Below are 13678 nucleotides of genomic sequence, written 5' to 3'. Positions count from 1 at the left end.
GGTGGGTGGATTGGAGCTGGGTGAGGGTGGGCACCTCTGGGGTGGGATTTCTCGAAGACGGTGTCCCAATTCGCCATTGGCACAGATTGGACTCTTCCTCGTCCTGCACGGCAGAGCAGAGAGGCTAGCGGGGCGAATTGGGACGCAGAGCCGCACGCCTGGCCGCCCGAGTAACGCTGCTTTGTCTCTTGCAGAACGGTGTGTACGGTGCCCTTAATAGATTACATAGACGGGAATGATTATACCATTGAGCCCCAGCAGGGTGGCGATGAAGATGGGTTTGCCAGAGGGGCCTGGGACTGGAGTATGTTGTGGAAGCGGGTGCCGCTGAGCAGCAAGGAAAAGGCTAAGCGAAAGCATAAAACGGAAGCCTATCGGTAAACAACTGCTGATGTTGCTCTTACACTGCCTGTGTGTTCCTGTCTTCTCTCTCCCCATGTGTCCCCCCGTGTGCACTGACCTACTAAACGGCCGGCCGCCTGCCCGCAGAACCGTCTGCACGGTGCCCCTTATTGACTCCATTAGCGGCAACACGTACGACATTCAGGCCCAAGGGGGTGGTGACGAAGACGGGTATGCCAGAGGAGCATGGGACTGGAGCATGCTATGGAAACGCATCCCCTTGACTATGAAGGAGAAGCAGAGGAGAATAACTAAAACCGAGCCCTACCGGTAATGAGCCAGCCGGCCGGCCGGGGTGGAGGCCGCCTCGCCTCTCTGCCGCTCTGCATGTCCTCTCGCATGACGGGACCCCCCCTGCCCTTACTAACCACCGCACAACTAACCGCCTGCTCTGCCCCGCTGCCCGCCCTACCGCCCGCCTGTGGGGGACACCTGCTCACGCTTTGCCTGTCCTGTCTCGTCTCTGTTTCCAGAAAGGGGGCGCCTGAACTCCCCCGCAGGCTGACGGTGGCAGCGGGCCAGATACCCCCCCACTCGTCTTGTGGCCCCTACACCCTGCTGAAATGTCCTCTTTCCTCAGGTCCCCGGCCATGGCGGGTGGCTTGTTTGCCATCGAGAGAATTCTTCTTTGAGCTGAAACTCTACGACCCGGGCCTGCAGATCTGGGGTGGAGAAAACTTTGAAATTTCCTACAAGGTGGGTGAACGGGTGGTGCTGGGCAGAGAGCCGGGCGACCTGGGGGGCTCTTAAAATGATGAAAATGTCTGGGAAGTTGTGAGTCTGGTCAGGGAAGATGGAGCTGTGAACTGGGGGGTCGGCAGTCATGGTGGCAGGGAGGAGGACGAGGAAGAGGAATAAGGACACTTGGGTGTGTGTGTGTGGCGTGGGAAGGGTGCCATCTGTCTAGTGTACAGTGCCTCCTGTATAGCGCCTTTCACATTTGCCTAGAAGTCTGTCATCTCGGTGCCTTTTGCTCCTGTGGTGCCCCATATCTTGTCATTTCATGCCCTGTTGAAGTCACTTTTCCGCTTTCTTCATGCAGATCTGGCAGTGTGGTGGGCAGCTGCTCTTCGTGCCCTGCTCCCGAGTGGGCCACATATACCGTCTGCACGGGTGGCAAGGCAATCCCCCTCCAGCTCATGTGGGCTCCTCGCCGACCTTAAAGGTGAGTGATACACCATGGACAGCAAACAGGCCTGGATGGGCACTAGGGTGGGCACTAGGGTGGGCTCTTTGGGCTTTGACTTTCGGAGGACCCCCACACAGGCCGACTAGTTGCATATTCGAGCCGTTTTCTGTGGGTGGCGCTCCAAAGGGGCGGGGTCACCATGACCTCATCACCCTTTCCAGCCTCGCATGTCCGGAGTTCACTTCGGTTTGTTGTGTAACTAAACTGCTCTGCTTGGTCGGGTGTTGAATTCTGGATTTTGGATTTCGGATTGGACCGGCTGCCCATTTGGGGCAAACTCTTCTGTCTTGCTTTGCCATTTTTGCTCTTCCTTAATAACTAAAGAAGTTCACCAAAAGAGAAGGAAGATTGTTTGTTTTTTGTTTGTTTGTTTTGCTTTTGTCCTTTCAAGCCAGAGGTTTACTGTTTCTCCTCTCCCATTTTAGTAAATTCCCTTTTGTAATTGATTTGTTGTTACTTTTGAAGCTACTGCCCCATTTTGGGCCTGTGTGGGCCGGACAGCCGGCCTCTAGAGTTTGGGACCTGGCTGCCTGGGATGAGGTCTGTTTTGGGCAGACTGGCGAGGTCCTGCGCCTGGTGTGGCCATTTTTTGTGTCCTGTCTTTCCGCCATCTTGGGTCCCTGTGCTCCCTCTCCCTGATTGTTCACCCCACACCTCCCGTGACATTTAGAGGGGATCTCCTTCGGCTGCCTTCTGCCAGTGGTGACTCTCATGAGTCTTTTTTGTCTCCCCCTGGGGGTTTATAACGTTAATTTATTGTTCTTGTAATTTCTGGACTTGTCACCTGAGGAGGTCTCTTAGGTTTCCTGCCTCTGCCCTCCCACACACATGTGCCCCCCTGCAGTCGTGTCCCTTAAGTGTCACTTATTTTCACTTTCATGTTTGTTCTGTCAGGACTTTAGGACACTCTCGTTCTCTTGGCTGTGTCCCGAGGTCCCCTGTTGTGCCTCAGTGTCCCGTAAATATTCCGTCGTCCTCGTCATCTTCTGTTGTTATTAAAAGCTCCTCTGGTCCATCGGTGATTTTCTGCTGTTGTTGGGTTATTTGCACATCCCCGTCTAAATCCCCTCATTGTGACAGAATCATCTCTGGGGGTCTCACACCAGGGGCCGCTCCTGTCCCTCATATTTCAGGTCTCTCTCTTTTGGGGACAGAGATGCCTCCATCTCCTCGTGCTCACAGGACAGGTAAGTGGTGTGTAAATCGAGTAACGTCTATGGCAGGTGCCGCTGGAACCGCAAGGGCACGGGATGGGGTGGTCACAAGTGAAGACTGGTGAACAGTATGGTGATGAGCTCTCCATGAGTGATGGCCGCCGACTGGGGGGCCTGAACGCTCGAGTCCCGCGCTAACGCCGCCCTCCTCTCCATCTCTTGACAGAACTACGTTCGGGTTGTGGAGGTCTGGTGGGACGACTACAAGGACTACTTCTACGCGAGTCGGCCAGAAACGAAAGCTCTCGCTTACGGGGATATTTCTGAGCTCAAGAAGTTCCGTGAGGAGCACAACTGCAAGAGCTTCAAGTGGTTCATGGACGAGATCGCCTACGACATCCCGCTGCACTACCCGCTGCCACCGAGGAACGTCGACTGGGGAGAGGTGGGTGGGACCCCCCTCTATTGTGACAGCTTAGCATCAGGATGTTCGGTGCGGCTCCACCCCCAGGCCCGTGCCAAAGGGCTGCTGCTCCCTGATTGGTGCTAATTTCAGTCCAAGCCCTGCTTGATCTCCTTAGTACCTGGACCACCCACTGCACTGCCCTCAAGTGCCAGGGCTGTGAAGTGGTGACCTTCTTGTCCACAGAATCCTGCTAGTGGTGGTCCTCAAAAAAGGGAGACCCCTGAGAGCCCAGCTTGGGCCAAGTGTTTTGTGGTAATGAAGTCATTGAGTTGAGGAGCCCTCCCTTTAACAAGTGAGTGACACAAATGGCCGTCTGTCCGAGGGGGTGGCCCAAGGGGACAGCCGCACAGCACCAGCCATTGTCTTGAATGAGAGACACCAGCCCACCACGCCGACCCCAAACAAGTCACCCAAGTTGATTGCTGTGAGAAAGTATGTGCCCCCCTTCATCTCCTCTGCTTTGGTCTTTTTTACTCCATAAATGACCTCACACATTTGACCAGAATGCCTTGTCACAGGAAGGGACCCGAGGGGACGCAGCAAACAGATTTTCCGTCTTTATTTTCCTTATTCAAGTTCTCCAATGCTCATGTGAAAAAGTATTTGCCCCCATCGCTTTAACATTTGGTTGCAGCAACTAAACGCTTCTTGTAATTTCACGTCTGCCTGTCCCATCGCCGTTTTAGTCGACTCTTCTTCTCTGAACACATCGGTAGTTTGGTAAAGAAGTCCGGACTTTGACAAGACCACCTAAAACGTCACTGATGACTGGACATTTTGTCTGGTCACGGGCACAACTCATGGCTCCTACAGCCCTGGCATGTCTGCCAAAGCCACCCCACCTGATGTCCTCCATAATTTCTTTTAAGGGCGATGTCAGGCCTGTTGGCCTCGAATGTCCCTGAACACCAAGCCCAGTGGGCTCTGTGCCATCTGGACAGTCCCACTTGTCATTCCACAAGCCTTGAGGATCTTCTGGTCTCTCTTAGATTTGGTTTCTCTCTCATTGTGGGGTCCGGGCCATGAGGCCTGCGGCTCTCTGGATGTTCTACTGGGGTTGTCGTGTGCCCCTTGAAGGAGACGTCACTGGGCTCTTGGTGGGCCGGGCTGTTCCAGAGGGTCTCCATGTGAAGATAGTGGCTGTCACTGTGGAGCTCTTGTGGCTGAGTGAGGAGTTTCAATGATGTTTCTTTGATGGGGGTCCGGTGTTCCAGTGGTAACCACTTCATTTTCCTACTGGGGGTCCGTGTGTTCACTCGGCGGAGTCTGTTTATCGATGAACTTGGAGTATTGAAGGGTGCGGTGCAGGACTGGGCAGTGGTTTAGATCTCGCTGCCTTTCTCTAACACTACGTTTTACCTAAAGAGCTGAAGTCAGACATTTTGACAAATAGGATGTCAACTGTGGGGGCTCCAGTAGTTCTCCCCCCCAGCACTGCACATGTCAGATACTGGCACTGAAATGAAGGGGAGGTGAGTGAGGACTAATCGACACCATGCCAGCCTGTCGCCCACTCGGCCTCGTCCTGCCTGCCCATCCACACCCACCCCGGGGGTCACTGGTGAGGGGGACATGAATGACCTGCGTCTCCTTTTCCAGATTCGGGGATTTGAAACCAATTACTGCATTGACAGCATGGGACGCACCAACGGTGGACATCTGGAGATGGGGCCTTGTCACCGGATGGGAGGAAACCAGGTAAGGACAACCGGCCACCGTCACCTTCGGGGACATCTGGGTGTCATCAGCCTGCCCTGAGTGATGTGGGGGGCAGGCCAGGTGCCCACCTAAAGTATTTATTTAGGTGGGCAGGTTGTTACTTCAAGTAAATTTGGAACAAAGAAGGACAAAACTCCTCAGTGACAAGTGGCCCTAGGTGGGGGACTTGTAGTAGTGCCCTTCCAGAAACGGTAACTGGGCATAGAGGCTCTCGGTGGACCCTGTGGTGGTCTCGTATCCCAGTCCAGGTGTTGTTCCCACCTTGTTCTTTAGCTCCCCTTCATTTCCCCAGCTCAGGAAATGGACAGCTGGATGAAGTTGTGGACAGTTGCCCAAGTCAGCCCCCTGATCCCTCGGTCCCAATCTCACCCTCTTGTTGGTGCCACCCCTGATTGTGTTCCTGGCCCGAGGTGCACATACCGCTGCCTGGCCGGGTCTGGTCCTCCTGGTGCCCCAGTGTTGGTCACCCAGAGGGACGGTCACACAGCTGAATCTAAGCAGAAGGCCCACGTGGCATCACATTGGGCAGACATAGCAGTAGAATGTGCAGCCAATGTGAGTGGCACCAAGCACCTGGGAGGCTCAGACTACCACTTATATGGGTTGTGTGGCAGCCTTACCCAGTAAGAAACACTGGCATACAGTCCAGACCCCACCCCTCAAGGCCTGAACCAGTGAAAGGTAAAGCTCTACTCATGGCATCCCCAGTGCCATCTCCAGCTCTGCTTGCTTGTACTGCTGCCAGCTGGCACACGATGCATTTCTTCCTGGCACCTCTGCTGGCATTGCATTGGTTTCCCTGGCACAGAGTTAACCAGTATTGATGAACTGCTTTTATAAAGTGCTTTACATCAACAGTGGGATGATGAGGCAGTAGCCATTGTGCCAACCTGCTGCCCACACATCAGCACTAAACTGGTGAAGGGGCAAGAGGGATAGTTGGGGACCAAAATAGACGAGGCGGTGGTGGGCAGTTTAGCTAAAACATTGGGGGATTTCCTCCTCTTTTCAAAGGATACCCAGGGGTCTTTAATGAGTGCAGACAGCCAGGACCCCCCAACTTGTGTCTCATCTGGGGGACGGTGGCAATGGGCTCCACACACAGACCCCGGGGAAAGCGCCCCCTGCTGGCCTCCCCAATGCCACCCCAAGCTTTTCCCAGCTGGCCTTCCATCCCAGTACTGTCGGTCAGGTGGGCTACCTGTTTGGCCGCTGGCCTGGTGTGTATGTGAGTGACACAGACGCAGCCTTGTGAGGACGTGGTGTGTGACGGGCCGAGTGATGCCAAACGCACAGTCAGACGTCCTCCGGGGGGGTCTTTTTCAGTGCATATGAGTGCCAGTGTCACCCCCAGTTGTCTACAACCTCGGGCACGCGCCTCCTCAGTGGGCTAAAGTGTAATTGTGGGCACTAAGACCCCGCTGTTCCCACACCGAGGTGTCTGAAGGTCGTAGCTCGCCAATGACTCGGAGACCCCGGGATTCGAATCACTTACCGTGGAGCTTCAGGTGTCCTCGTGTGACGCGGTCGGTGACGTGCCCTGTTGTGTCCAACCTGCAGCTCTTCAGACTCAACGAAGCCAACCAGTTCATGCAGTACGACCAGTGCCTGACCCGGCGGGCCGACGACTCCAAGGTCATCATCACCCACTGCAAGCTGGACGAGTACAAAGAGTGGAAATACTTCAAGGTGGGAGCGCCTCGGGGCGGCCGGCCGGCCATTAGGGCGCTGAGTGGGCAGGGTGGGCTTTGTAGTCGCGGGTTTACTGGGCAGACACCAGTGGCTCCCAGCCTCAGTCCAGGGACCACTCGTGTCCAAGCAGGGGTCCATTGGTTGCCTTTATCTTGTTCTCATTTTGCATTATGAAAAGTAAAACAGTGTGAGAAAGTAAGTGCACCCCTTGCCCTCCTTTTCGTCACTGTCACATTCTGATCTTCATTCCAAGGTGATGACGTCACATTTCCATCATTTAAATAAACGTAAACGCAAGCTCTGCATGAAGGAGGAGGAAGTGAATCCCGACCTTCATCAGCACCCCAAACAGGAATCGGGTGTAAGCGATTGTCCGTAGAGGGGGTCTCATGTGAACCCGCCGTATTTCACCCTTGTCTACTTTGCTCTGAAGCGTCTTCCTGCCACGCCAATGTCCAAAGAGCACTTTGGGGTCGTCTGGGCCCGCATTGCCAGTCCCGAGTAGCGAGTTCAGAACACAAGACCCCCAGAATGTCCTCCGGTAGCTCTTGTCGCCGTTGATGTCAAAGTGCACGAGATGGCACAACTGAGGTCGACATGGGAGGTGTGCCATGAGGGGGACCAAGAAGAGCTAAAGTGGGCTCGAGACCACCCAGCATTTGATGAAGCACTTATGAAGTGGACACTCGCGTTTGTGTCAGACTCACCACGCCAAGCATTTCTTTATTAACTCAATGGGTGGGTTTGGAAAGACCAACTTGATGTGCGGCCCCCCGAAACCCGATGGCTGAGAATGTTCATCAGCCTGTGAAGTGAATGCGGCAGCAGGGGGTCTCGCGGGACCTCCGACTGTCGACGTTAAAACAAAATGCAACGGTAATAAAGGGAGCGTGAGACGCTGCAGGCCGATCTGCGGCCCCCCAATCTCCGAGTTTTGGGATTGGTATCAGGGTGGGGTGGGATGCAGCCTCCCAATCACAACTCCACCCTCCAAAGAGGTTTAATGGCAGAGATGGCCGCCTCCACTGGTCGCCGGGTGGGGGGCTCACTTTGAAACCCACACCAGGACTACTAGCAGTGCTCGATGCAAGACCCCCAAGGAGCACTTCCTGGCAGACCCCTGGGAGCACAGCCCTCGTGGTGGGATATGGGTGACCATACTGGCACTCGCCAGACTGAATGCATCTATGCCCATCATAGGCAGCCCCCCTCAGTCCTAGCGTCCACATTCCCCCCCTAAGCCGGTCGCTGCTGTCTTGTGTCTGTGTCCTGTCACAGCAAGGGGATGTCTCTGCTCCCCCAGTGTCCCCCTTTGCTTGTGGCCTCCCACCCAATAAAAGTATGAGCAGCGCACTGAAAGCCACATAATCACAGAGTACGTGGCACACTGATGCCCGCCTGACGTGCCCTTCCTGAAGCTCTTTGCTCTTTTGCAGCCCCCCAGGTCAGGCCAGGCCAGGCCAGAGGGTCTCCTCGTTAGGAGTGACTGGTTGTTTGAAGGTCACATGACGCTCCTTTATGACGCTCCTTTACATTTTCCATACCAGGTTACCCACTCAGTGGTCTCGCTTCACTTCTCACGATTTCTCCCCCCTTTTCCACTTTGTGACATTTTGTAACAAACACGTAAAGTTGGTGTAAAGGCGAAATGAGTGACACCCGGCAGAGCGTCTGTCTGAGGTTTGGGACCTCGTGAAGTCTCTGTCAGCGTCGCTGTCACACGGGACCCCCACTGGCCTCCGTGACCACGCAGCTCACCTAACAACCCCCGTGTTTCTCATTGATCGAGGGGGACTCTGGACAGACGCGGCCACAATAAAGAAGACAGGTGACCAGGACAGCCTGATAAGGGGTCCAGCACAGCTTTGGGGGCTGCTTGAGCCTCATAGGGCCCACCAGGACCTACAAATATCAGTAAATAAGGAGAAATGGGGAATTCTGGAATAGCTGTGGGGGGATTTGAAAGATGACAGGCAAAGCACCCAGCAGAAGGAATTCTTAAATGGAGGAGTGGAAAGGGCTGCCAATTCTGTGCAACCCCACCTGAGGGGCAATGGCAGACAGGAGTGCAAAGGGGGCAGGAATGGCATCTTTTGTCGAGCAGCGTGCTCAGTTCCTTCACCTTTATCCTTAACCCTAAGTGAAGACCACCTCCCTTCGTGTGTCCACATTTTGTTTCTGCTCCATCACGGGGCTAACCCTTGGCATGCTGGCAAAGCCAAAGGTGGCAAAACTGGATGCCATCTTGATAAATCTTCTGCAGGAGTGACCATTATTTTTGTTTGAATGGTGTGCCTCTGGGGGTCTCTTTGGTAGTTTAGTGCTTCCTCAGGTCCCCCAATGCTGATGTTTGATTTCTTTTCCAGCTGCTGTACACATGTAACCAGTCATGGGGTGCACTTACCTTTTCACACAACTAGATGTCATCATTTATGGCACACTTCCTACTTGTGTTGATTAATTTGTGTTATTTGAATACAAACAAGTAAATGTTTAAAAGCTGCAGCGCGATCCGTGTGGGACCCTCCCACCATTAAAGGTGGTCCTCAATAACTGTCCCCCCTCTCCTCCGCAGGACTTGCACAGGTTCACCTACGTGCCCACCGGCCAGTGCTTGGACCGCTCGGAGGTCCTGCACCAGGTGTTCATCGCAGACTGTGACACCAACAAAAGCACCCAGAAGTGGGAGATGAACAACATCCTGGCCGTCTAAGGGTGGGCGGGTGCCCTCGCCCACCCCAGTGACCCGTTCAACTGCTGCACACTTGTACAAATGTAAATAGTCTTCGAATCGAATGAAGGAGAGAACTGTGAGCACAGAAGAGAACGCCATTTCAAAACTCTTTACACATGTCTGTTAATTTCCCCTCCTTTAAGGTCTTTTAGTGGTGTTTCATTTTCTTTTATGCTGGGGTTGGCTAGAGAGGTTTCAGGGTTTAGAGGGGGAAATATTTGCTCAGGGGGTCCGAAAGCATGTTGCTTTGTTCAAGTGGTGTAAAGAGAGTGGAAGAAACCCCAAACAGACACACAAGCAGCGTTGTACCCGTTTGTGGGGGCACACAAGGCTGCCAGCCCACCTGCTATGTGTTTTGAAGTCCCAGAGAACTTTTGACCTGCAGTGACACTTCATTGTGGTATTTTCTTTGAGAGAAAGCTCGACCACTGTTGCTAATGCTGTGCATTTTGTTTAAAGTAAAAGTCAAACTGACTATGAGGTGAAATATTAAAAACCTGCACCCACCCTGAAGCCAATTCAGCTCTTTGGTGTAATTGCATCTTCAAAAGGGTCTCTTGACGAGGAGGAGAAGCTTTCAAGCATGGCTGTACTGTTTAGGGTGGGCACCTTCTGCAATTTGAATTGACGAGCTATGCATCACTTTGAAGTATGCAACCTTTTCTACAAGTCCAACAAATGTCTGTCTTTAAGTGTAACTGGGGCTCGGAGGGAAAACCTTGGTGTGTACACTCCATCCACTCTTCAATGACAAATAAATTTGAATTTCTTACACCAGACGTCACCTTTCATTTGATCAACTGGACCCATAAACCCAGACCAGTACAAGTCTTAATTAAGAGCAGCATCAAGGCTTTAGGCTCCAAGTGCCACCCTGAAGCAACTCGGCAGCACCCAGAAAGTCAAATTTAAAATCCCCACCCAAGGGACAGCCAGTTATGTCCCCTCAAATGTACCCCATCGTCTACGGCAGCCGGGCAAGTAACAGGGACAGAGCAGATTGAATGAGACTTTATACAAAAATTTTATTATAAAAAAAATTGTGATCTACACATGAAGTTAGAACAATACTTAACAAAAAAAAAAAGTTTAATTTGCCTTCTGCTGTATGTACTACTTAACTACTACATCACAGCAAGTTTAAAAAGTGGAAGAGGCCATGAAAATATATATATATACCTGGAAAAGGGCACACCCTAGTAGAAAAGCAGTGCTTTCATCATATTCAGCCACTACTTACATAAAAAACAAAAGAACATGACCCTATTATGGATTACAGCTATACACATCTCTGTACATTTTCTTTAAAAACACAACCATTGCTAACATTAAGCTGCAAACGAGTTCACATTCCAATTCTGTAAATAAATTCCAGCTTAAAGTCTTCATACTTAAAAACAGCACATCACTCATCATCATCTTCCTCCTCCTCGTCGTCTTCCTCATCTTCCTCGTCCTCTTCATCCTCCTCGTCTTCATCGTCCTCATCCTCGGGTTCGGCCTTCTTTTTGGACGCAGTTGGCCTGCCGGGTCCCTTCTTCCCAACATCTGTCTTTCCCTTGGCACGATAGGCCGCGACATCCTACAAGCCAAGGCGGATTAAAAAGGACTCGGAGCCGCACCACCACACCAGCCCCCCTCCCCTGCCCGGGGCACCAGCCCTCCTTTTACCTTGTTGTACTTCTCCTTTAGCTTGGCAGCCTTCTGCTCAAAGGGCACTTTATCCTTGGCCGACTGTTTGGCCCACATCTCGCCCAGCTTCTTGGCCACATCACCGATGGAAATGCCAGGGTTATCCCCCTTTATCTTTGGACGGTGCTCCGAGCAAAACAGGAAGAAGGCGGACCTGCGAGCGAACACAAAACCGGTTAAGCGACCACAGCGTGGCCAAGGCGGACTCGGAACGAGAAAGGCACCCCCGGAGACTACTTACGGAGGACGCTTCGGGGCGTTGGGGTCCTTCTTTTTCTTGCCGCCCTTCTCTCCCTTGGGCGGGATGTAATTCTTCATCTCGCGCTCGTAGCGGGACTTGTCGTTCTTTGCCAGCTCCTCGAACTTGCCCTTCTCTTTGGCCGACATGGTCTGCAAACACACAAATCCTTCAGCGCTCGCGGGATAAGCTAAGCACGTCGCGCCAAAGAGAAAGCGCGCCCTCGCCCTGCGCACACGGAAGTGCGCCGCTGTCCTCGTCCGCCCCCCTCCTCCCCTCCCCGTGCCTTCACTTCCCGACCCCCACTCACCCGCCACCTTTCCGAACACTTCTTGGAGAACTCCGAGAAATTGACCGCCGTGTCCGGGTGCTTCTTCTTGTGCTCCTCTCTGCACGTTTGGACAAAATAAGCATAAGAGGACATCTTGCCCTTTGGCTTATTCGGATCGCCCTTTCCCATCTTTCACTCGATAAATCTAAAACAAATATCAAAAATAGAATAGACCGTGAAAATACATTTTTAAAAGTTCCTAACCAATGGGACAGTCGTAAAGCAGAAGACACGAGTTAGCGCGAGGCCCGAGCTGTGGATCCCCTCCGGGGCGCGCTCCTCTCCATTTTGTTTCCCGCCTAAACTTCATGGCCCTAAAGAAGCGGCTCTAAAGTGAACTTCAGGTCCGAGCGCCCCTCAAACAAACCCAAAAGAGCAGCGCAGGCACCGACGACGTGATCATCAACGGCAATCGTGCGCTTGTGAAAAGAAACGTTACACCGGCCTGAAATGGAATGAACCGGGCTCGAGGAGGTTACGTTGGAAAACATCACGTTAGCCCTGTTACGCACTTTTAAAAAGAACAGCCGAGTTGGCGAGCGCGCGTTCTCTAAACGCAGGATCACCTGGCTGTTACGAAATCAATTTTTATTCACGACATTCTTACAATTGTTTCCAAATAAAAACTTTTACACTAACCGTAAATAAAGCGATTCAGATACATATGCCTATATACATTCGTGCCCACAGAATCTAACCTATTTATCGGCCATTCCTTGATACCAAATTAAAAATAGTTTTGCCAGCAAATTCTGGCACCGTACACGAGCACACTTACCTTCCTGACTCAGCTATCGTAACAACTGCTGCTGCCTTAGACTGCTCTCTTCCTCTTTACACGCACTATTTTTTCAGTACACCCACAGGTTTAACAACCTTGATAAACGTATTCCAGTCCCCGCCCGTCGACGTTCCTATTGGTTACCAGAACCCATTCAAATTCGAAATCGCGCTACTTACAAACATGCCTGCAACTCTCATTGGCCACTGCGCCGTTTCCGGCCGCCACGGCTCCCAGCAGCATGATTGTATGCCACATCTCGTCTTTGTAACTGCACAGCCGAGCGTACTTGGAGGGCTGCTGTGATTGGTCTTTGTTGGGGGTTTAAATTTGGCGGGGCGAACACAATTGGTGAGCGGAGTCAGTGCGCTTTGTGATTGGTCGCTTAGTCACTTGCGTCTTTTAAACCCTGCAAGAGTGGAAAAAAAAAGTTAAAAGTAAAATCGGAAACCGCGAACAAAGGAGAAACCTACGGGAACGCTTCCCAGCCGCACAGGTATAACAAGGAAAAGAAGGGATTGTAAATAAAATGCTCGACGCTTCCGAGTGTCATGTCGCTAAAGTGTGGCGTCCACCTTGTCTTCGTGTGCTTGCTGCTCGTCGTGTTACCGCGTTATCCGCAGATCTTGTGCGCCCAGCCTCGTCGCGCTCATTCTCGGAGATGTTGCCGCCTCTTCGGAGGGGGGACAAATGGCAGGGGTGTTGGGGGGTGCGCTCGGTCGCCTTTTCTTTATTTCTAGTTCGTGCCACCCGCTTTATGTGCTGAAGTGCTCGTTTTTATTTGGACACGAAGGCCGTGCGTTCGTTTGGCTTATAAACCACATAGACGATGGATGTGCCTGGTGGACTCGTAAAGCTGATGCCCCCAGGCAGTAATAAGTGAGGGGTCGGTGGGCAGCAATTTGCTGCGCAGACACCCCTTGGGTTTGCTCGCAATCGGCCCTCTTCAAACGTGATGGCAGCCGCTAGAGTGGCCTGTCCCCTGCCGAGCCCGTATTGTTAACGCCACTCGGCTTCTTTCACGGCCGTCTGCATTAAACGTGCTTGAGATTTCATTTGTACCCAAACCGGGGGGTATTGTCGCTGTCCGTTTTATAGTTACCCTATTGTGTGCCCATTTCAAGTTAAGGAGTTTGGCCACTTTGACTCTTCTCCACGTTAGCTATTTCTGTTACATTCCCGGCCTCTGCCATCTTAACGACAGTTCCCTTCACGGTGGCTCTTGTGTTCTGAGTGAGTGACCAGGTGCCACAATGCCTGTCCCAGTCTTGTGCGTCATC

At 52.5% G+C, this 13678-nt stretch overlaps 2 protein-coding genes across 2 annotated transcripts in view; one reads left to right on the top strand and one right to left on the bottom strand.

Moving 5' to 3' along the window:
- The window catches only part of galnt7 (UDP-N-acetyl-alpha-D-galactosamine: polypeptide N-acetylgalactosaminyltransferase 7), a 30380-nt gene extending 20247 nt beyond the window's left edge, over nucleotides 1-10133 (top strand). The window contains 8 exon segments of the mRNA XM_039750082.1: nucleotides 195-377; nucleotides 983-1018; nucleotides 1020-1098; nucleotides 1445-1567; nucleotides 2972-3190; nucleotides 4811-4909; nucleotides 6491-6619; nucleotides 9198-10133. Coding sequence (XP_039606016.1) covers nucleotides 195-377; nucleotides 983-1018; nucleotides 1020-1098; nucleotides 1445-1567; nucleotides 2972-3190; nucleotides 4811-4909; nucleotides 6491-6619; nucleotides 9198-9335 — 1006 coding nt within the window. The 3' untranslated portion in view covers nucleotides 9336-10133.
- Nucleotides 10134-10434: 301 nt separating this feature from the next.
- hmgb2a (high mobility group box 2a) lies at nucleotides 10435-12505 on the bottom strand. The gene is made up of 5 exons (XM_039750083.1): nucleotides 12396-12505; nucleotides 11597-11762; nucleotides 11290-11438; nucleotides 11028-11202; nucleotides 10435-10938 (listed from the first exon to the last, which is right to left on the bottom strand). The coding sequence occupies exons 2-5, from the start codon at nucleotides 11744-11746 to the stop codon at nucleotides 10762-10764; spliced, it is 651 nt and encodes a 216-aa protein (XP_039606017.1). The 5' UTR covers nucleotides 11747-11762; nucleotides 12396-12505; the 3' UTR covers nucleotides 10435-10761.
- Nucleotides 12506-13678: the final 1173 nt, after the last annotated feature.

Source organism: Polypterus senegalus, chromosome 4, assembly GCF_016835505.1.
Source record: "Polypterus senegalus isolate Bchr_013 chromosome 4, ASM1683550v1, whole genome shotgun sequence".
NCBI lineage: Eukaryota > Metazoa > Chordata > Cladistia > Polypteriformes > Polypteridae > Polypterus > Polypterus senegalus.
Note: the sequence above shows the minus strand (reverse complement) of the source record. Positions and strands in the feature narration are given on the sequence as shown.